Consider the following 24,535-nt stretch of genomic DNA (forward strand, 5'->3'; position numbering starts at 1 on the left):
CAGGGGTATTTCTCTGTCAACTTTTCTTTCACGGTTGCCCTTGATATTCTTACTCATTAATATTCTCATAAAAATTTATTGATTTAGCCCCTTCTTTAAGGTAATACACTGGTATTGTAAAGATTCTTTAAACTGATTTGAGAAATATTTACACACTCTCATTCTAGGTCATAACATATATGTTCTAGCAATGGATAGCATCCAATTGTTTAATTCTTGCTTTATGTCTACCAAAAAACATTTGGAGATTTTCTTATAAAGGCTTCCTGTGTGCCTAGGAAGTTAAATACTCAGATGTTTTATTTTATCATCAGTATTGCGAATGCAATTTTTACCAAGTCTTTATCTTTACTATCAGTATATTAGGGGCAGCAAGGTTGCAAAATGGACAGAGCACCAGGCCTGGAGTCAGGAGAACCTGGGTTCTAATCTGGTCTCAGATACTTTCTAGCTGTATGACCCAGGGCAAGTCACTTAATGCCCATTTGCCTAGCCCTTACTGCATGTCTGCCTTGGAACTATATAATTTCTAAGACAGAAGGTAAGGTATAAAAAAAAAATACCATATTAGAATATGAATGATTTTCTGTACTTTATCTTATGGCCTATTAACTAGTTAAACTCAATTGCTATCAGGTAACTTTTTGTTATTCAATTCCTTAAATTTTCTGGTAAATAAACCTGTCATTTGTAAATAAAATATTTTAACCTCTTTATTACCAATTACTAATAGTCTCTAATTTCTTTTTTATGCTTCATTCCTATTTCTACAACTATATTAACTAAAAGTGGTATACATGTAAATAGTCTTGTTTTCCAAAGGCAATTCAAACATATCTCCCCATTACATAGTATGTTGGCTTTTGTTTTCAAGTAGATAAATTTCATCATTCTTCCATATACTTTAAAAATGTTTGTATCGTGAATGGCCAGATTTTCTCTGAAGCTTTTCTGGATTTTTTGTTTTTATTTTCTGGCATTTTATGGATATGATTATATAATTCGATTATTAATATTATTGATATTAATTATCTTCCTAATATTGAAATATCTTTGCATTGTGATAGTATAATTACTAATTACTCATATACCATAAAGTTGTAGATAGTTTTAAGATATATTCTGATTTACTCTATTTTTTAGTTTTTTCTATATCTAAATAAAAATATATTTTTGTTTGTATTAATGTGAATGTTCAAAAATTTTTTCTACTTCTGTCTTTAACAGATTTTTAGTCAAAACTATATTTATTTGATTATGTACTATTATTATCTAAATTTGGGAATAGTGTAAATAACAAGTTTATTCTTTAAAAGACTGGAAAAATTCACTTGTAAATCTGTCTTTTAAAATGGAAGTAGGATTTTTTTTGTGTCTGAATTACATGATCAGTTTTTGCAAATATTTCTGAAAATATATTTTCTTGCTTTTTTACATTAAACTCTCTTTGTATTGGTAAAATTAAAGTTGATAAACAATCAGTTCAAAGCCATATCTTTATTTTTTCAATTTATTTTATTTTCATAACAGGGTTATGAAGCTTCCAATTATTATTGTTTTTTTTACCCAATTCTTCTTGTAAATCTATAAGTTGTTGTTGTTTTTTTTTTTGGAGGGGGAAGGAAATTTAATTTCTCTTGTAATTTGAATATAGGAATTGCTTAATTTTTTATTTCTGATCATTATTTTTAATGGGGCAGCTAAGTGGCACAGTGAAGATTACTGGGTCTGGAGTCAGGAAGACTCATCTTCCTGAGTTCAAATCTGGACTCAGATATTCACTAACTATGTGACCTGGGCAAGTCACCTAACCCCGTTTGCCTCAGTTTCATCATCTGTAAAATGAGAGGAAGAAGGAAAAGGCAAACCACTCTAGTATCTTTGCTAAGAAAATACCACATAGGGTCACAGAGTCAGATATGACTGAAATGACTGAACAGTAATGTTCCCTTTAAGATGTTTTTTGTTCCAAACTTTCTCTTCTCAATCTTCTTTCACTTTCTCCTAACTCATTCTCTCAGCAAAGTATTTCATCTTTTATGCTGTTGTGAAAATTGAGGACATTCACCATCAGTTCATTCTTCTACTCTTCTTTTCATCTCCAAAGCCCTTCTCATCACTCCTCCCCCTGCCCCCCCAATCGCTTGTCCTTTCCTCCAGTTTCTGACAATGAAATGAGATGGCCCTTCTCCTTATCAAGTCCAAACCTTCTACATGGGTACTTGATTCTTTCCTCTCTTGTCTTCTCCAGCAGAGACTGCTCCCATGGTTAATCCCTCTCTAATATTCAATCTCTCTCTATACACAGGTTCTTTTTCTACTGACTTCTAATATACCCAGGTTGCCTCCTTGCTTTAAAAAAAGTTGCAGTAGATGCTACCATTTAATTATCTATGGCTCTATATATCTCTTCCTTTTCTGAGCTCAAGTCTTAGAAAAAGCTGACTATATTTCTTGTTCTATTTCTTCTTCAACCCTTTGTAACTCACCTTCCTCATCTCATCACTCAATCGAAACTATTCTTATTTATTGAATCAAAATAATTTTTTCTTCCTCAGTTCTCATCCTTCTTGACCTATTTGCTGTATGTTTCTGACTGTCAACAACTTTTCCTCCAAGATATTTTTCTTCTCAACATTTTGGCTCTCATCTTACTTGTTTCACCATTCTGTCTTAAAAGCCTTTTTGTTCATTCATGATACATATCATGTCCCCCACACAGTCCCCTCATGTACCCTACAGTTATTCAGTTTTGGGCCCTCTTTTCTTCTCCATCTTTCTCAATAACTTCATTACTGGCTTATGGGTTAAATTATCACCTCTATGCAGATGACTCTCAGATCATCACCCATTTTCTATTAGACCTTTCTAACTGGATATCCCATTGACAGCTCAAACTCAAAATGTTCAAAATATAATTATCTTTCTTTTCTTGACCAAATTTCCCTATTTTTGTCAAGGCTACCTCCAGTATCATCACTTCTCAGGTTCATAATCTTGGCCTCATCCTCAACTCCTTACTTTCTCTCAATCCATTTATTTTATCACTTAACAAATCTTATCATTTCTATGTCCACAACATCTCTCACATCTGAATCTTTTTCTCTACTGACATAGCCACAATATTAGTTCATGACTTACTGTATGAGTGACTGCCACTTGCTTCTTCCTAAATGGTCTCCCTGCTTCAAGTCTCTCTCTACTTCAATCGACCTGTCACATAAATGTCAAACTGATTTCCCTGAAACACTTCACTTTCCAGTTACTCCCTAATACATTTAGGATAAAATATAAATGTATACATATATGTATATATCAAGATAACCAAAAACTCTTCCCTTCCCACACACTGCAGTCTAGCCAACCTAAACTATTTGTTCTGTCTATACAACTTTCCATCTAAGGTTTCTGTTCCTTTTATACTGACTGCTTCCCATGTCTGGGATATACTTCTCACCTATCCCTAATTTACTTTGTATTGGCTGCTTCTTCTACCTGGGATATGCTCCTTCCTCACCTATCCCTAATTTTCTTCAAGATGCAGCTTATATGCCTCCTTCTATGTAATGCCTTTCCAGATATAACAAGTGTTTTCTCTCACTATCAAAATTTTACTACCACATAGATATAAACATATCTAATATTCATTTTAAATATATTTATTTAAATTTATCTATGAATATGTCTTTGTCTCCTCAATAGGATTTGAGTCCCTTTAGAGATTAAATTAGAGCAGTTAGTTGGCTCAGTGAATAAAGCATGAGGCCTGGAGTCAGGAAATCCTGAGTTCAAATCTAGCTTCAAGACAAGCTGGGTAACCCTGGGAAAATCACTTGTTTGCCTCAGTTTTCTCACCTATAAAATGGTGATCATAGTAGCATCTGTGTCGTGTAGCTTTTGTGAAGATCAAATGAGAAAATATTTGTGAATGTTTCACACAGTGCATAGCACATAGTAGGCACTTCATAAATGCATATTCTCTTCCCATTCTGAGAGTAAAGACTTTCTTTTATATGTTTGTTTGCCAGCACCTGGCATACTGTCTGGCATATAATAGATACTAACAAATGTTTGTTGATTGATACTTTTAATTAACTATAAGAATTGAGTACTGTGGTCCAATTTTTTCCTACATTATATATTTTATTCTATTATATATTTTAGACTAGCCTTTCCATTAAAATCTACCAAAATTTTATGCATCAAATATGTCTCTGTAGGCAGTGTAGGCAATATACTGTTGGATTCTGAATTGTTTGTTTTTAATCCATTCCATAAGCCTTTTTTTCCAAGGAGAATTTAGCTGATTTGTACTTAATGCTCCTATTGTTAAATGTGACTTTTAGTTAACTTTGGGGGGGGGGCAATATTTGTTATTCATGTAGTCATTAGGGAATACAAACTTTACTATCTTACTATAGTTCTGTAACTCCATAAAATTCTACTCTACTGTCTTTTCATTGGATAGCCTTAATTCTGGGTTTTCAAAGGCTATACCAGCAACTGGAAAGGCTTTGAGCATGGGACCAGGCATAGACTCTTTATAAGCCTTTAAGTCCAGTCTAGCTAAAGTTGGAAAGTCTCAATACCAGCTGATTCTACAGTGATGAGTATTTGGACCATAGCAACAATGGAATCCTACTTCTGAATCTTACTAATGCAATCTGAATTTGTAAAGGAAGTACTAACACCCCTTAAAATCACAGGTGAACCAAGTATTAAAGTGTTCCTATAACAAAACTTAACATCACTTCCTGTGTTTTATTTACATTCATTTTAAATTTCCTAAAATTTTATATTCATTGCCATCCTTTGGGATCACCAACTCCTTTTCTTTTCTCCATATACTTTTTGTAATGTTTTTTAAAAATTACTTCAAAAATTATTTTTTGCAGTATATGTATATTTCTTAATCTTTTTCCTTTTTTATACTTCTAATTTTATTCCATCTCCTTTATTTTCACTCTGTATGTGCCTAAGGTTTTTTAATGTGTTTTTTTCTGTGTAGCAAATTGTTGGGTTTTTATCCATTTCTAATTTTTATTGGAAAATATTTATTTAGGGTTAAAATTCTTATTTGTATTTTCTTTCATTAACTTGGTATATCAATCAATTAATAAACATTTATCAAGAAGCTACTATGCTCTAGACAATGCACTAAGAGCTGACTATGTATATGTATATATGTGCAAATCAACACACACATAAAATAAGTTCAAAAGTCTTAGTGTAGTTTTGTGCTTTAAATGTGTATGTTTGTGTGTGTTAAGATTAGGTTAAAGACAGGAATAGGAACTGAATCCATAACAGTGTAGGAACTTTCTTGACCAAAGCAACTTGATATTTTATTTGCAGTTTATATAGTTTTAGTTTATCATACTTTTCCTACTCTGGGTTTCTTTTGCTTATACTACATGTTCAAACCAAGAAGGCTGTCAGTCATCCTTGCACAATTCCCTTGCTACAATGTGAACCAGTTCTTCTTTTCCCAACTTGCCCTTCCTCTTGTCAAAATATATAACCCTGAATTCCTTAGGTCTGCTATTACTCTTATTCTCTTTTGTGTTATAGTTTGTTTTATGCTTTCTTTTCTCAGATAAGAATTCAGTATCTGGTTCTCATGTCCCTTCCCCTAATCTAGTCTTCTAGCTTACTGATGGTAAGTTGTAATTTCCCTAAGAGCTGTTGTTTTCATATCCTCATCATTGCCTTTCTATTCCTTTTCCCCATGCATCAAGGTGGATTGAAATCTAGGAATTCTTTCTATGTAAGTTGTAGTATTCTCACTAGTTCTGGGAAATATTTACAATGACTTCCTGAAGCAAAATTATTAGGTTTTTTTTTTCTTGGTTGATGTGTTCAAATACTATCATGACTACGAAGTTTACCTAAATCTGTCTTCCAGAAATGTGATTTTTTTCCCTGTTATCAACTAATGCTTTTAATTTTTCCCCCTAAAACTTTATCTTCTGTTTAAATTTTGATCTTTGTTATTTTCTCCACTGAATTTACTTCATCTTTTGCTCTTACAGTAATGTTTTTATATCTTCTGTTGCATCCCAATTTTGTAAGGTTTTTTCTTACTTCTTCCTAAGATTTCTCCGTCTTTTAATTCCTCTCAAAGCTTCTTAGCTACATTTATATATTTTTTAAAGTCTTCTCATTTTTTTCTGGATTCAAGTCTTCTTTCCATTGCCTAAAGGTTTCTATTCTCTACCAGCAGAAACTTTTCTCCTGAAAATGATTTCTTTTTTTATATTATTTCAGAGGTTTTCTAAGGTTTTCTATCTTTAGGATAGGAATTTTCTCATTGATATTTCTAGGGTTTTTTATCTCTTTTCCTACTGCATGAGGTCATGAAGATTGTCTTTCTGGTCTCACCAAAGCCCTTTCTCTTCCCCTAAATTTATTCCTTCCCACTTTTCAGTGTCTATTCTGTTTGCCATAAATAACTACACTGCTACAAAAGGATGACATATTAATTCCCACCTCACCTTTATCTTCAATCACCAGAGCCAGAAATAGAATTATTTTTACCTCCTCCATGGATAGGCCGAGCACAGAACCACCTAATTTCCCTGGCACCTTCTCCCTGCCCGAACCCACGAGGTTTTTCATTTCAGCATCACTAGCAGACAAGGGACGAGAACGCTGCAAAGACGAGAAAACAAAAGTTTTCATTCTTCTTTTGATCCCTTTTCTTCTTTTCATTCATCCAACCACAATAATACCCTTTCCAAAGTCTATAGGCTAAAATGTCTAGCCCAGTTAACTAACTAAATCTAAAGCCCAAAACTCTTGAGGTCAAGATGATATTTAGTAAAACAGAGGCAAGATTGGAGAAGGAATAAAAAAAGATACTGCAGATTCAGAAAATAACTGAAATGAGAGAATTCCAAATAGTTTTCTAAGACAGTGATTCTTAAATTTGATTTTATAACACTTAACATAGTTATTTCAGGGTCATGGAAAAAATCTCAAATCAAAATTAAAATCAATTCTCCTTATTTTCATACATATGTATGTGCCATACAGTAGTAAAGGAGAAAAGAATATGATACTTAACAAATATAAATAGGTAATCATAGATTTTAAAAGGTAACTTTACAACTTAATATTGTAGATGTTGCCTGCTGGAAGCTAAGATGGTGAATTCAAGGATGCTTCAGTCCCCTGATACCTCCACATATACACAAAAAGAAAATAAATTGCCTCCAAACAAAGGAAAGTAGGAGGAACATATCTCACTGGAATAAGGAGAGAGAGTAGCCCAGGCAGCACAGCATCTGTGAGAACCAGCAGAACTCAGACTAGCCCAACATGCTGCAACTCCACCAGAGGCAACAAAGCTACAGAATGGGAATGAGCCCAGACTGAGACACTCAACACAGGTATAGAAGGCAAAGAGGGCAAGAAAGCTACAAACCCTCATGTGGCTAAATAACGCCTGAGGCAGCAAGGAAGCAGAATGGGAAACAGGGAATCACAGGAACCTAACTCACTCTCAAAGGACAGCAAAGTGCCTGAGGCAAAAGAGTCCAGAGTAAGGACCAGTCTGACACACAAAACAACAGAGGAACTGGTTGGTAACACAGGGTGCTGAATCTAGCTGGACAAAATAGCTGCAATCCTCCCTAGAGCAAGCCAGCAAGGCCACCTCCTTGATAGACTTAGCATGGGAAACAAAGACAGCTAGGCCTACTCTCAGTACCAGAAAAGAGTACTTTGCAAGCTTGGAGCAGTACACACCATATCTCAGGAACAGAGAAGAACCTCAACAGATAGATAAGGTAATGGGAGAAAAAACCTAGAAGAATGGGCAAAAAACAAAATAAAGCAACAAACAAAAAACACTTGACCTTAGAAAATTACTTTAGTGACAGGGAATATGAACTTGGAAGAAGACAACAATGCTAAAAAAAATAGGAAATATCTAAAACTTCAAAGGAAAGTATGAAAGGCTTTTAGACCTAAGAGAACACTGAAAGAATTTGAAAATAAGTTAAAAAAAAAACAAATAATAACAGAATTGACAGAAAAACTCAACAGCTGAGGGGGAAGTCACTGAAGAAATCAATTCCCTAAAAACTAGAATAAAATAAAACAAAATGGAAGCAAAAAAATACTTTGAAGAAAGCAATTCCCTACGTATTAGAATGGACCAAATGGAAATGGAGGCACAAAAACAAAACCCCAAAACACTAAAGAAAACTTAATATTGGTTTGGAAATTAAGTGAGAATATTAAGAGAAATGCACATGACTAGAGGAGACTCAAGAAAGATGACACAAAGGAACTTCAGAATGCTAGATTTCAACAAGTCAGCTGAATGGACCAGGCAAATTACCTATCAGTCCCATTAAGAGGATATGCATTTCCTCAATTCCTGACAATTGGGAGTTCTAAGTGCAGTAAAGGGTTTTTGTTAGACAAACAAAAACATAACAGGTAAGATAACGAAAGGAGCCAGGCTACCCAGAGAGTCCTGATTCTGAGTTGCTAAGAGAGATGAGACTGCTATTTTAAAACACACATAAAATTGGCTAGTAGGACAAATAGTAAATGCATAAGGCCTTCCTTCTTTTTTACTCCAGTCAAAAAACCCCAAACAATTTGACTAGGTAGAATGGAAACTTTTTCTTACTGTATCAGAAAAGATGTTCACTCAGTGCAATGGATTCTTTACCAATGGTTTTTCAAGTCCCTAATTCACACATAGATTACAATCAGTAATTTTAACTCTGGATTGAAATGGACAGAGATAGATAAGCAAAGAGAAGATGAGTATTAAACTTAAAGAAGGCTTTCAGAAATAGAATTACCACTAGTAACTCTATAGGTAAGAACCTGTGAAATAGACAAAAAGAAAAGGCTGATTTTCTTCCATTGATCCATCATAGTTATAGTCAAGAGTTGCTTAATGAATTCTAGAGAAGTTTTTAACTGTTATATTTTATATGGGGATATGGAACACATGGAGAATAAAGTCAAAAGAAAACTTTAGAGATCTGGAAAAGAATCAAAGCAAATGATCTTCAAAAAGAATCTTTTGTATAAAATAAGACTACTGAGTGAAAATGAATAAATGAATAAGATGAAAAGAGAGTTTTTCTTATCATTAAATACCAGCTGGCATCATTAAGGCTAGGCTACACACTGAATTTTCATCATCTTAAAATTCTAATGGTAGAAATGGTTTCAAAGCCTAGTTGTGCTTACACAGAAAGAATATTATCTAAATTTAAATAAGCTTTAAACAACTTAAGAAGATAGCAAGAGGGGGACATTTTTTTATGAGTCTTTTTTTAGAACAGGGAAGAACTAGAAAAAGCAAAGTTAATGGCCTGGAATTTATGTGAAAAGAGAGTAGTATTGTTAAAAGGACAAATACATTGAATTCTTTGTTTCAGACAAATCTTTTCTAAGCCTCAGTTTCCTTATTATAAATGTAGGAGTTAAATTAAAGATATCTAGTACTATAATTTATGCAACAAGGCTGAAAACAAAGTAAATTTTTAAAGAAAAATGAATATTGACTAGGGAGTGATCCCATTGATAAGAATACAAGGTAAATCCTATTATAACAAAATTGATGAGGCACCCCTGATATTTTGTTATAGTGGAATTTCTTTAATATGAGCATTACCATAAATACTATTTCTAATTAACCAGTCAATCAGCAAGTATTGATTAAGCAAAAGGGGAACCAGGACCTGAAAGTGAGAAGAGAGATAATTTTGTCCTGAGACAGTACAAATGTGCCAAGGAAGAAGATGGCATGTTAGGTTGTAAGGAAATGCAAACAGTCCAAAGTAGCTGAATCAGAGAATGTGCAGGGAGGCAATCTCATAGAACGGGAGGAAGGGGCCAGGTTGTGAAGGGATTTAAGTAAAGAATGATATTATTTCATTTTGAAGAGCCACTTGATTGTTTTGAGTAGGGGAATACCAAGGGGACACATGTTTTAGGAAAAGTCAATTTGGTAGCTGAGCAGAGAATGGATTGGAGTGAAGACAGATTTTAGACAGAGAGACAAACTTCTGGAAGCTGGATGGAAATTCAAGTATAAGGTGATGAGGGCCTATATTAGACTATTTGGGTACAGAAAATGGGAGATGCTGTAAAGATAAAAATGATAAGATCTGACAATAAAGTGAATAAATGGGGTTATTACTCATAGAAGAGTTAAGGAAGACATAGAGGTTGTAAGCCTGGGTGACTGAAGGATGGTGGTTTTCTGTTAATTATAGGAAAAATGAGATGACAGGAGAATTGGAGGATAAGGATTATGAGTATCTAATTCAAGAAGTAAAAAAGACAACTGGTGATGAGGGATTGAAGCTCCTAAGACAGAGGAGTGTTGGATAAATAGAAGTGATAATCATCTGTACAGAGATCATAGTTGAATTCATAGGAGCTTCAAGGAAGAATGTTTAGAGAGAAAAGAGAAAATTGAGGTCTGGGAGAAAATTGAATGGGCAACCTAGAGGCAAGAGTTTACAAAGGAGACTGTGGATGAATGTTCAGATAGAAAGTAAACTAGAAAATTATCAGTCTTGAAAGTTTAGAGGACAGAATATCTAAGAGAAAAGGATAGAACACAAGAAGGATGAGGGTTTGAGAAAAGTCTATTAGATCAAGTAATAAAAGGAAAAGCCATACAGAATGACAACTGCAGGGATGGTAGGATCAAGTTAGGTATATATAGACACATGTCTATATGCATCAAGGAAAGGGCCAGAAGGAAGAGATTTGAAGATTTGAGAGAGGGAGGGAATGGCGATGAGAATAATGTGATGGAGAATATGGGAAGGGATGGAATCAAGGGTGCATAGAAGGATTTATTTTGGCAAGGAATAGGAACACCTCTTCATGTGGAGGAGGAACTTAGGTTGGGGGCTGGAAGTGGGAGGGAAATATCTGAGAGGCATGAGATGAGGAGTAGTGATTAGTATCAAAACAGTGAAATGAGAAGGCATTACCAAATGAAACTCCTAAAGCTAATTACAACTTACTTTCTTTTTATATTTTCTCATTTAAAAAAAAATCCAAATTTTCTCTCTTAGAACCTAACTAAGTATAGGCTCTAAGGCATATGAGTGGTAATGACTAGGCAATTAGGGTTAAGAGACTTGCCCAAGGGCACACAGCTAGGAAGTATCTGAAGCCATATTTGAAACCACAAACTCCCATCTCCATGCCTGGTTCTCTGATGACTTAGCCACCTAGCTGCCTCTTATAATTTACTTTTAAGGAGATATTTTTTATACAAATTCCAATCATTTTCCTCTTCTAACCTAAGCTATGAATGGTCAGGGTTTTGGAAACTCTGAGGATCAGTATGATTTTTTAGTGGGTAGCTTAAAAGTTTAGGTTGATTTTTTCAATGGTAGTGGTTGAAATGTTGAAGTAAGGAAGTATTGATGAGTAACTCTACATCCATAAAGAACAAATTAATTCTTTTAATTAATGTTTGGTATCTTTCTAATCCCTGTGTTTCATATAAGTAGCAAAAGAAGCAGGAGAAAGGGAAAAAATAAACATCTGCAAAAAAGCTGGGCAGTATTTATTTTTTTTTAATATTCCTCAAATTATTACTTCCTTGCTATGCTCAGTCAGCCACATGGAAGACTAGAAAAAACTAAAAGCACAACAGTGTCTTATAAATTTAGGATTGGAAGGAACCTGAGAGGTTATTTAGTCCAATGCCTTACACAGTGCATAAATCCCCTCAACAACACTTCCAATCCTGTGACTGAACCTTTTCAGGAATAGGGAATTTATTATCTCACAAGATAAATTATTTCTGAGGTAATTGTAATGGTTAGAAAGCTCTTATTTATATGAAGTCTAAATGTCTTGCCCTGTATTCTACAACCTGGACTTAGTTTTGCCTTCTGTAACCACCTATAATAAATCTAATTTCTCCTCCATATATCTCAAACATCTAAAGGCAATAACTGTCCTTCACTATGTCTTCTCTTCTCCAAATAAAACCCAGGTCCATGTATGGTTACATTCCTTTGAATGAGTGATTCTTATCCCTGTCACTTTTTTTTTTAAACACTCACTTTCTCTCTTAATATCAATTCTAAGGCAGAAGAGCAGTAAGGGCTAGGCAACTGAAGTTAAGTAACTTGCCCAGGGTCACAAAGCTAAGAAGTATCTGAGGCCCAATTTGAACCCAGGTCTTCCCAAATCTAGGCCTGGCCCTCTATTTACTGAGCCACCTAGCTGCCCCTTTCCTGTGACATTCTTAAAATGTGATGGTTAATACTGATCACAATGTTTAGTGGAGAAGACAGAGAGAGTATTATATTCTAATCCTGGATGCTAGACATTAATTAATGCAATCTAGGGGGCAGCTGGATGGCTCAGTAGATTGAGAGTCAGGCCTAGAGAAAGGAGGTCTGACACTTCCTAGTTGTGTGACCCTGGGTAAGTCACTTAACCCCCATTGCCTAGCCCTTACCACTCTTCTGCCTTGGAGCCAATACACAGTACTGACTCCAAGACAGGAGGTAAGGGTTTTAAAAAAAAATTAATGCAGTCTACAATCAAATTAGCTTTTTTATTGGGGGGAGGGGGGTTTAAAATATAGTGTTGACATATTGATTTTGCTGTCAAAAAAATCCCTAAACTTTGATCAATGAACTATCATTAAAGTATATTAACTAAATTCCAATTCCTCACCAGTCCCTATTCCAGCTTTTAATTTGTCTGGAGTCAATACTTTTAAAACCTAAGTAGAACACAGTTAAATTTTATTTTGTTAAATTAGTCTCGTCATTTCAAATTGTCAATCATACATAAACTATTCTGTTTTATGGCATCTTAGAATTTGATAAGCATTCCACCTGTGTCTGTCTTTTACCCATGAGAGAAAGGGACAATGCAAAAAGTCTTCCCCTATACTTCCAGGTTTTCTTGAAATCACAGTATTTTAGAGCAAAGATGGGAACTCTGAGGTCAGTACCAAAGGGTTCCCAATAATGAACTCTTAATGAACACTGTTTGGACACCAGTTGCAAAAGCATGGAACTATTATACTATCATCCACCCCAAATTTATACATATTGCCCACAAGAATATTATTAGAATAAAAATTTAAAATCTATAGCACTCCCCAAATGAAAGTGGTACAATGGAAATAGGTCTAAGCTTAGAGTCAGAAGACTTGAATTTAAGACCTGGCTTGGCCATCTGTGTGACTTTAAACAAGCTACTTTTGCATCTCTGTTTTGACAGAGGCAGACTTTAGTCCTTTAAAACATTCTTTCTGCCATTTTTGTTATCTTTAACAATATCTGTAAGAATCAAGTTATTCCAGGCTTTAGCCTTCTTGACTCTGCTGTACTGACTCTGATCCTTTTTGACTACTGGCTACTGCTTCCAGATTTTATAATGAATGGCTTGTCAAAAATTGAGTTTGATATAAAGTTTCCCATGCAGGTAAAACAATCTCATATATTCTCCTTTTCTAGATCAACAAAATAATTTGCTGATATGCTGCCAGAATTCTATTTGTGAGGTACTACCACTAATCTAAGACCCAAGAGAAATCCTTGTTAGAACCTTGGGCGATGAAATTATATTGATCATTTCTCTGAGCTGTATGGAATTGCTTTCCTAAAATCCATGGCACACATCTGACTATACTTATCTTACTCCCCTGAGCCAAGATAGACTCAAAGAAAATATAGTCAGTTCCTTTCTCCTAAGTTTTTTAAGGACTTCCACTTTGTCTTTCTTCTTAGTCAGAATTAATTATATGGCAGGAGTCCCCTCTACAAAAGAAACTGGGAATGAACTTAAAGAACACTCAGAGATTCTTGTCTTTTTAAAGAAGCTGTTTCACATCTTCACAATTGAGAACAGAAAGTCAATTGACAAGTTAGAATTATTATTTTTGCTATAGTTTCTCAATAAATATCATGGAAGTTATGTAAAATGACATATACACACTCAAAGAAGCTAATATTTACTGCAATTGGCTTATTAATCATAAAGAGATCAACAAAAATATTGTTGGGTACTATAAATCAGAATTGAGAATTTTTTTGTTATAGTACATGTATTTTAAAACTACAATATTCATTTGACCTTGAACTGTATTTTAAGTAGATGTAAATGACATAGAAAGAAGCAAAGGTCATGGAAATACTTAGCCAAAAAGATATATTGGAGAGAAAAAAAGTAAAATAAATCAAAGCTAAAAGACACCATTGTCTTTTATAAACTATCTAGGTAGCCAGATAATTAAGATAAAATATTCTTAACTCAAGGCATTCTGTGCTTTTGAATTTCTATGAATTAACTACAGTCTCTAACTTGAGGTTCTGGTAAGTATGCTAAAAGAAAAAAGGGAGTGGGCTCAAGTTCTCATGAAAATAAAGCTCCTGGGAACACCTGCTTCGACTAGTGTAGGCATGATTGAAAATGCTGAATGTTTACAGAAACTTTGTACTATCAAGTTATTGCTCAGGTGTTGCAGTAAACCAAAGGAGTTACATTACTATTAGTTCAATCTTACTTTCAAGAAATCTATTCTGAAAGAGAGCTATTACATAACTGATTGATAATGAAGAATGAGAAGACCATGACAGGGAAATTAAAGACAAATTATCAAAAATGATTCAAACTCAATGTAATCAAAGAAATACATTTTAAGTTTGAAGGATTTAATAGACAGAAATTTAGGAGAGTTGGTGAGAACCAAGCAATGAATGTAAATATGCAAATTATGAAACATGGGGGATAGAGATAAAGGATGAAATGGAATATCTAAACACAATCTCATAAAAATAAAATGAAAAGAATTAGCTGATACAGTTCCACAAAGTCTTTTTGGATTTATATGTAAATAATATGTAAAGAAATCTAATCAAAATATGGCATATGACTCAAAGCTTCAAAAAAGGTGAATATAGAAAAAAAAAGAATAACTCATTGTCCAATAAATATGAAACATATCAATAAATTTAAAAATGTGGATGTATACACAAGGATACATATACATATTTTCTGCATATTATATGTGTTTATGTGTATGAGTGTATTGGTATAGAAAAAAATGGGCTAGGATATTAGCCAAATAATAATACAAATGGGACAAAATGAAGAAGTGAACTATCTTTTGGAAAATGAATAAAATTTTTAAAAAGTTTTGTATTATCAGGCACTAATTTGCCTGTGGATAATGGTGGGTATCATGGTGGGTATAAAGGGAATGGGTTTTGAAAAAAAAAACTTACCAAAACCACTTTGAAAAATCATAGGGAACTGAGAAGGTACCACAGGATTAGAAAAAAGCAAATAAAGTACCAGTCTTCAGAATTGTTAAGAAGAACACTCCTGATGATTACTGACCTGTTAAATTTAAACCTGAATCCTTAGTAAAATAATGGAATAAATTTTAAGAAAAAAATTGCAAATATTTAGAGTCGAATAGACTCATGATAAATAAGCAGCATGAAGATTTTGCTCATTTATTTTAAATCACACCATTTAACCTTGATTCTTTGGGGGGGGATGTCAAAATTGGTGAGAGAAAGGAGCACCATGGTTAAAATATATTTTAATTTTTATAGAAGTATTTGAAATAATCTCAAAAATTTAGATTCTGAACTAAACCTAATTTGTTTTGATTCAATACTGTAACATAAATTGAAAACAAGTTAAAATTCCCAAACCAAAATGTATAATAAATAACAGTGTTAACTTAAATTCAGACCATCATTTAGGGACAGGCAGCGATATTAAAGGCTATTTAACATCTTTATTAATGTCATAAGGAAAAAAATATGTCATGAAATCTATAGATGACAACAAACACAGAGCACTACTACCTGTATGTGAATTTTGAATTAACACTAAAGATTACTAGGGAGATGTTCAAGAACAACCAAAATAAGTTTCAGTCTGAAAAAACCCATAACCTGGGAGAAAATCTAAAACAGATATTTAAGGGAAGTGAAAAACAGATGGAAGAAATGGTTTCTAAATGAATAAAGTAATAAAGCATTAGTTACCTTTGATCAATACAATGATCCACCACAATTTCAAAGGATTTATGATATAAAATGCTATCCATATCTAGATTTTAAACTGAGGGGCTCAGAGTACAGAATGAAGCTTTTTTCCCTCTTTTTAAAATATTTTTCTTTTTTTTCCCTGCACATGGCTAACTGACTATGAATAATGGGTATCTTATTTCTTGCTTTCTCAATGGGTGGGGAAAGGGAGGAATATGGCACTGGAAAGCAAAATTCTAGATGGATAAGGTGAGAAAATGAGACTACAAAACTGAATATGTTTCACAACAAAAAGAGTAATATGATTTAGGACCTATAGAAAAAGAAGCAATACACTTAGCATACACAAGAAGACAAATTCTCTACCTAACAAATGAAATATTCCTCAGGTACTACATGTGAGTTTAGGAAACTTTGTCATCAGAAAGACATTCCAAGAATAAATAGCTCCATTGGGCAAAAAGTTGGTTGAACAATAATGGTCAGACAATGGTATTACAAAAACTTCTTCAATGTTACTATAGGAAGTGATCAATGACAGATATAATTAAGAGTAATGAAATCAAGTGAAGAAAGGAAAAATAAGGCTATGATTGAATATAAAGCTAATGCCTTGGAAGTAACACTCAGAAAGCTAAGTATTCTTGGGTAGCCTCATTCCATGAGGTATATAGGACACGTTCTCTGAGGACAAGAACAATCATATAGTGTTGTTACTTTATAATGCAAAATACTATATGTCACAGATTAAAATAAAAAACCAAATACTAAAATCACATCTAAGAAGCTCTTTTGGCTGGTTAATAGGATCAATGAGAAATCATTTTTTTGTTTTTCATTTCAAAGGCCTATGTGCCAGGATTAGTTCCTTCACTGATTATAACTAAAACTTCCATCCTCAGGAGCTCTTTCTATGGCACAATTGCCAATGTTAACCCCTGATTACCTCATTAGAGAAGCAGCAGTCACATGAACAACATTCAACATAATTCAAAGCATCTAAAGTCTACACTATGAAAAAATATCAAGATAAAGTTGATCAAATTTTCCTCAAGGAAATCAAAGAGAAAGATCAGTGTGTGGAAAGATCAAATGCTCCCACTGCATTTGTGAGTGACTACTGTGAGAGCAACTGCAGAATAACACTCAGACAGAAGGGCAAAGGAGGCACTCTGTTTCAGAGTTGGTGTTTATGAGTCACTATGAAAAGTACAGGCACCTGATTAGACTACATAACATAAAACTATCGATATCAAACTTCATCTCTTGTGGCAGGTGTTGGTTAACAAATATAGCCCAACATCCATCATGAGAATTATTTCTAATGTATACTTTTGAGTATCCCATGACCAAAACCAGTAAATTATCAGTAAAAAGGAAATTGGGAAACCTACATTATTTTTTCTGAAATGTTCTATCCAAATAGGCCTAGTGTTTTGTAAGTAAGCTCCATTTATTTACCTAAGCATCAGTTGCCTCCATTCTCTTCTTCAGCCTAAATTATATGAAGTGAAGAGTCTTCTAAAAAAATGTCCTATGGCTTCCTGTCTTCTGATTCACTAGACCTTTCTTCTGCTATATACTTATCCCCACTTTCACTTTCATTTTGTACTATTACTTTCTTCAAATATTTGGGGAATTCTCTATTTATACAACTCTAGGACTAGAAACTAAAGCTAAATGACTTTCTATTTTTGGAATGGAAATGAACTTTCCAAATGACCCCAAACTTACCTGTTTGGAGGTTGATGATTGAGTTGGAGCAGATTCTGGACGCTAAAAAAAGATAGAAAAATGGAATAAAGCCATACATTCTCCCAAAATTCCTATGTCCCCATCCACCAACACTAAGATTTGTGAAGATGGTGGAAAGTGATCGCCAAGAAGAAACTGAGAATGAGACTTCTATACTATGGAAGTGGTGGAACAAGAGCACTTAATTCCACATATACAGTCTTCTTCCCTAGAATATCTATTTCCAGTCTCATTTTCATAACTCTGAAAGCATGAGCATATTAAAAACTGATAAAACAGAAACTATTCTAATACTTCAATAGAATTTCTCTACTATGCATAAAGATTACAACCCATATACACCCTGTCATCTGGTCTAATTTTTTTCTTTATTCTGACAAATTAATTTCCGCATTACATATAATGCAGCTCCAATTTCTTTAGCCATAAAAATACCTTATAGGCTGTATGAGTATGATATATATAATGCCATTGCCTACCAGCTAGCAAAATAAGAAGAGAGCAAATGTTCTAGGATTTTCACAGTTTTGACAATAGAAACCAACACACAATCAATGAAAGACAAATAGCCATTCCAGAGAAAAACTTTACCAAAAAAAAAGTATATTAAGACTGCATGATAGCATTAACAATATAGTTTAGCCCCCCCCCAAAATTTGATGAGATCAAATCTATAAGTGTTACTTGTTGTTATTAACATTATTTTTATCCAGATGTCTGCTATTTATATAAATACCACAGGAATAATGTGAGGAAGAAGCATATAATCATTGGTGATAAATTTTCACAGTAAGGTTAAACCTCCAGTTCTCCCTGTTAAAAATAAAAACAAAATACTTGATCTATGATGATCCATTGATCCATTAAAAATCAGGCTTCTAGTTTAAGTAATCTTCCATAAAGACATTTCTCAAAGAAGAGCACTCCTTTGTGCCACATTATGAAAGTATGGATATTTTCTACAGAAAAAGCTTCATATATTGATTTAAGTAACATTTTGTCTGTCTGTAAGTTCAGAGATATTTTATCAGTGGTGAGTATTATTCTATGTAGTATGGAAAAATATAAAATAAAGAGAAAAAAACACAGTCCCTACCTTCAGAAAGCTTACAGTCTGGTAAATAAGATACAAAGAATGAGAAAGAAACAAACCAGGAGTACAAAATAATGCAGCAGAGAGAAAAGAAATGCTGATTAGAACAAAGCAAAGGGATCATCAGAATGAGATGGTTTAATTAAAGAATGCTTCTTGAAGATGAGTATTGGGGCAGTTATACAATCAATCAAGATGGGTAGAGAGGAGAAGAAAAGTCCTCTAGATGGAAGCATATGCTACAAACAAAAGCATGTTACATGAGAACTAGCAAGTGGAATGAGAAGAATGACAAACTGATGGTACAGCTGGAAGAGAAAGGCTATTCTGGGCAGAGGGTGCTAAGACATGCTGGAGAAATATCCAAGAGGATTTAGACCCTGTACCATTTTACTTCAGGTAATGTTTCATGGATAATGTTGAGGACTCCCACTTGTGGGGAAGACTTTCAGCTGCACATCTTTTATATGGTTCATGAAGCCTAAATGAAGATTATAAAATACTTAACAAAGCCTTCATTGGGAATTAGTAAATCATCTTCCTTTCTATGCCCAGATTATATGGATATCAATCTGATAAAGAAAAGAAAGACAAACAAAAGAGGAAGTAAAGAAAAAAGAATGGGAAGCAAAGAATATAAGAAAAAAAAGGGAAAAAAGTTTGATTGACAATGTAAGTTATTCACCAAAGCTGAATGTAACTGGTTATTAGCTGCCTATCTCTAATTGTACTAAAAGACCCATGTTGTAATCTTCTCCAACAAGTACCCTGACAATCCATGTTGCCCTTAGCTCATTTGGATCTTACACCTGTTTATATTGGCTTCTTCACTGTGGTCCTCTTAGAGGTTCCTAGCTGTGGAATTTGCTTACCTGAGCTTTCTGGAAGGGATTTCGCCTGGAAGGCTCAAATGTAGGATAAACTGGCCTGGTTGATGACCGTTGAGAAGAGTCTTGGCACACAAATCCTGAATGGGGAATGGGTAACATTAGAACCTGCCATTTTCTAGGAAATCTGCAGGTCTAGCTTTACCATTCCTTTTGTAATACAAACCAAGTTTCACTGCCAATATCCTACCCAGACAAAGGCATACCAACTATACTTCAACTTGAAATCACCATAACTAAAGGGGACCAGATACAAGTCTTGTGGCTACACAGGTCATTATGATTAAGAAAAAAGATATTTAAGCTGGTGAGCTTGAGAGTAAACTGCAAACAACTAAAGCCACTGCTGCATACACATTAGTAACTGTTTTGAAACTGTTTTTGAAATATTGAAGGAAAAAAATTCTTTCATTATGAGAGTTTGAAAAAAAATCTGTAAGGCAGGTGAGAGGTCTGCCTGTTTCATGGTATTCATCTTCTTTATGGTTTGGGAAATCAAGCACTAGCTAATATCTACTTACCTCCTGAACAGAAGCATTTTTTCTTCCAAGGAAAATAGAGCAACTGAGTCCTTTAATTTAAGAGTGTCCTAAGTAATAATCTACCTGAAATATTCTATGTAATGGACTGACTATTGCCTGATATACCACAGTCTACCGACCTGAGACTGTTCCTTTTGTACTTCCTTGGCTTCTCTTTTTTTAAAAGGTATTTTTTGTTGTTGTTGTGTGTTTGTTTTCAGCCATAGTTAAAGCAGCTTCAGTTTTAGCTACTGTAGAAGAAATCATGTTAACACCAACAAGGATTGTTTCAATGAAAATGTATCCAGTTTTCTTTATACCAAGAAGCTTTCCACTTGAATGAGCTGATATGAAGCAATAAGCAGAACCAGGAGAACAATTTAAACCACGATCACAAAAAGACAAAGGAAAACAGAACTCTGATCAATATGGTGACCTAAAGTAACATCATATTATTGCAAATATAGAACTAGAAGGGACCACAGAGGTCATCTAGTTACTCTCTTCTTTTACTAGTGAGGAAACTGTGAACAAGGGAAGTAAACTGATGTGTCCAAGGTCGCCCAAATAATAAGTATCAAAGGTGGGATATGAACCCAAGGCCTCTATTTCTAGAGCCATAGTTCTTCCCATCATTCTGAAGGACTGACAAAAGAATATGCCTTCCACAGAGTGGGGAGATTACAGGGGTAGAATGTGGCATATGTCGTCAGATGCTGGCAATATGTTTATTAGTTGAACCTACTTGTATTTCTTTATTACAAGGGAGGTTTCAAATGGGATGGAGGATGAGAAGGGGAGTCACTTGAGAAATAAGAGTAGTTTTTAAAAGAGACTATTTAAAAAAAATATTTCCTTCAATGGATACATATTTTATGTAGAAGAGGAGAAAGCTGGGAAGTTGGGAGACATAGCAGGTAAGAGTACTTTCTCTCACTTCTCTGAAAATATCATTTCTTAGGACTTCTTCAGGAAAGCTGGCAACACCTGACACTTTCCAACACTGATCAAAATATAGACTCTAGTTAATAATGTGTTAAATTCAGAGAAAACTACTCACCTACAACAGTAAACATATCTGAAATCATACTGGCTTTAATCTTTAGGTCCAGAGGTGCATCACTGGAAATAAGGAAAGAAAATTTAAAAAAGAAAAATAAGGAGAGGGATTGTTAATTTAACACTTCTGAAGAAGATGCCTTCAAGAGACAGGCTTACAGATAAGAGGTCCTGGGTTCAAATCTAGCCTCAGACATTTCTTAACTATGTGACCCTGGGCAAATCACTTAACACCAGTCATCTACCCCTTACTGTTTTTCTACCTTGGAACCAATATTTAGTATTGATTCTAAGACAGAAGGTAGGGGTTTAAAAAAAAGAATTTAAAAAATGATGCTCTCAAATATGCTCTAATGGGTCAGAGACCACAGAAAATAATGGCAAACAAGGCAAAAATACACAGAGTGTGTTAGATCTCAAGAAAAGAAAATGTCAGTTTGAAAAGACAGGTAAAGAGAAAATCTAGCTAAAGGTATGCAGACTAGGGTTATATACCTTGTTCAAAGGCAAGCTCAGTACCAAAATTTCTTTATTTCTCCTTTATCTTATTAAGCATAGAGAAAAGCCTTTACTGTACCAACATCCATCTGACTTGGTTTTCATTAAATACCATATTGCCAACATCCACCTTTGTTGAGTACAGCATCTGGGTAGTTTTCAGATAATCATTAGGGATTCCCATTTGTTCAGTGATGCTTACAATTAATTAAGAGTCCTAGCTGTAGAGGTTGTAAGTAGAATCTTACTAGTATTCCAAATGATATTCCCCTCTTTCTTCAAAACAAGGGATCATCCAGAAAACAATAAACAAGTCTACCATGTGAGATTACTTGAAATTTTTAGAATTGGATAGGCACAGGATATAAAATAGAGCAAGGAGGCCTGTTATCATTAACGCTAGCTTAGATCCATCAGTCTACAACCCCAACCTACTTTTTTATTTGACTTAACAATCAGAACAGTGGCCTCATGAAATGAACCAGGTTTCTAATATACCTTGGAGTGAAACTGAACACAAACTAGCTCCTATTAAGCTTACTCAATAACTATTAATAACAAAGAATATGAAAGTTCTCTAATTTCCAAAGCTATATGACATACAATATATTCCAGTTCTAAAACTTCCACTCATCTCTAGTCAATATCTTTAGAAAAGAGCAAAAGGAAAATGCTGGGTGAGAGGAGGGTCTTATCTCTCTAGTACTAAAAAGCATGACAAAACCATCTTGGTGTTATTGAATGAATGTGTATCCCTCACTTGGTGATGGGATTCACTTACCAGGCCAAAGAAGGAGAGAGATTCACTTCCAGCAACCATGGTTTCAGAGTTGAATCAATGAGAACATCAAAACCATAAAGCTCTAGAAATACAACAACAATCAACAATGGAACATTTAAAAAATAAAGAGAAGATAGAAGTTAAGAAGGAGACATAATCAGGGCAGTGTACAGTATGTCCATATTAAATTTAAAACATACTTTAAGAAAACAAGCTCTTTGTAACAAATTTACAATCTGCTTTTCTGTTCTTTGTATATAGAAATATACAAGTTTGTTAAAATATCCAAGTTCAAAATAAAAAACAAAACAAAACAAAATAAATGTCTTAAAGATCTATAACAATATACAACATCACTTTCCATTTCATAAACTAACAGTCCTTTCCAATGTGGAATGACATATAATCTAGATCTTTTGGTCATTTCAATAAACATCTCTAAGAAGCCCCAAGAACTGATAGATGATATTGAGTTAAATTTAAATTAAGAATTTTTAGAGTTCAAAAGAATTAAGGTATATTATTGTTATTGAGTCATTTCAGACATGTCTGATTCTTTGTGATCCCATTTGAGATTTTCTTGGCAAAGATACTAAAGGCAAATAATTAAGAGACCTCTCCAGAGTCACACAAACTAATACATATCTGAAGCCTGATTTGAACTCATGTTCTTCCTGACTCTAAACCTGGCACTCATCCACTGAGCCACCTAGATGCCCCAAAAGTAAATAATACAACAAATAATCAGATAGCATTTGAGATGTCTTTCTAAGAGACCTCCAAGTCCCGAAAGTTCTACCTAACACAATACTAGCACTATATGGGAGTTCAATTAAAGAATCAAACAATCAACAAATTTATTAGTGTCTACTATGTATTAGATCCCCTCCTGGGAAGAGGGTATACAAAAATTTAAATATTTTCTGCCTACAAGGAGCTAATATTTCAATGGGGGAAGAGAGAAGTTACATAAGTATATGCACAATATATACAAGTAGATAGAACTAACTAGAAAATGGAGAATTCAGAAAACACCTGATATAAGTTCAAATCAACCTGACAAAATGGCACTTAGAAGAGTAAAGCTGGTGTTACATGAATTGGGTTGGACTTTAAAGCAGCCAGAGAAGAATTCATGAGACTACTCAAAAGATAGGTTGGAGCCAGATTGTCAAAAGACTTAAATACTGAATGTAGAAATCAATTTGATTTTGGAGGTAACAGGGCGTTCCTGAATTCTACTTAACAAGGGTCAAATCTATGGTTTATGAATATTACTTTGACAACTGAGTAGAAGATGGATTAAATGTAGGAGAGAAAAGGCAAGCCCACCAATGAGGAGGATACTACAACTCTTCTTTGAGAGAGCAACCTGGAGGAAATGTTTCGCTACAGACAGACATGGGTACCAGTTGAAATGTGTGTGTGTGTGTGTGTGTGTGAGCACGCACATGTGCTATGTGTGAATTTTTTCGTGACATTGGTAAAGACACATATATTAAATGCTCTATTCTAACTCTTCCTTCTAAAAGAGGTACGTCTACTGAAAGCATTTTCCTAGGATCCTACCATGATAATACTTTTTAGCCATTTTCCTGCTTTTGCAACATGGGTTAAGATTTTTTAAATTATTTTTTCAGATACATGTAGAAAAACTTTTTGACAAATTTTTTGACAGTTTAAAATTCATATTTTCTCCGTCTCTATCCCCCAAGGTAATAAATAGTTTGATATGGGTTATACCTGTACTTTCATGTAATATATATTTCCATATTGCTCATGTCATAATAGAAGACAGATATCACACATACAATAGTAATCTCATGAAGGAAATATAGTAGAAGAAAGATACCATGCTTTGATCTGTACTCTTGATTCCCATAGTTCCTTCTTTGGCTATAAATAGT

General features: G+C 34.0%; 1 protein-coding gene across 34 annotated transcripts in view; it reads right to left on the bottom strand.

Annotated features, from left to right (window-relative positions):
- Positions 1-24,535, bottom strand: part of TTLL5 (tubulin tyrosine ligase like 5) — a 409,941-nt gene that overhangs the window by 275,677 nt on the left and 109,729 nt on the right. For 28 of the 34 annotated variants that reach the window (XR_008914964.1, XR_008914965.1, XM_056810663.1 and 25 more), the window contains 5 exons: positions 22,629-22,710; positions 21,351-21,412; positions 19,755-19,849; positions 17,769-17,810; positions 6,538-6,651 (listed from right to left, as the gene is read on the bottom strand). Coding sequence is in view for 32 of the 34 variants with exons in the window: in XM_056810663.1 (XP_056666641.1) it covers positions 6,538-6,651; positions 17,769-17,810; positions 19,755-19,849; positions 21,351-21,412; positions 22,629-22,710 (395 nt within the window). In the remaining 2 variants the exon portion in view is untranslated. The remainder of the gene's footprint in view (positions 1-6,537; positions 6,652-17,768; positions 17,811-19,754; positions 19,850-21,350; positions 21,413-22,628; positions 22,711-24,535) is intronic. The other 6 variants (XM_056810645.1, XM_056810648.1, XM_056810654.1 and 3 more) reach the window with 1 other exon arrangement.

The sequence above is a fragment of the Monodelphis domestica genome, chromosome 1 (assembly GCF_027887165.1).
Source record: "Monodelphis domestica isolate mMonDom1 chromosome 1, mMonDom1.pri, whole genome shotgun sequence".
NCBI classification, from domain to species: domain Eukaryota; kingdom Metazoa; phylum Chordata; class Mammalia; order Didelphimorphia; family Didelphidae; genus Monodelphis; species Monodelphis domestica.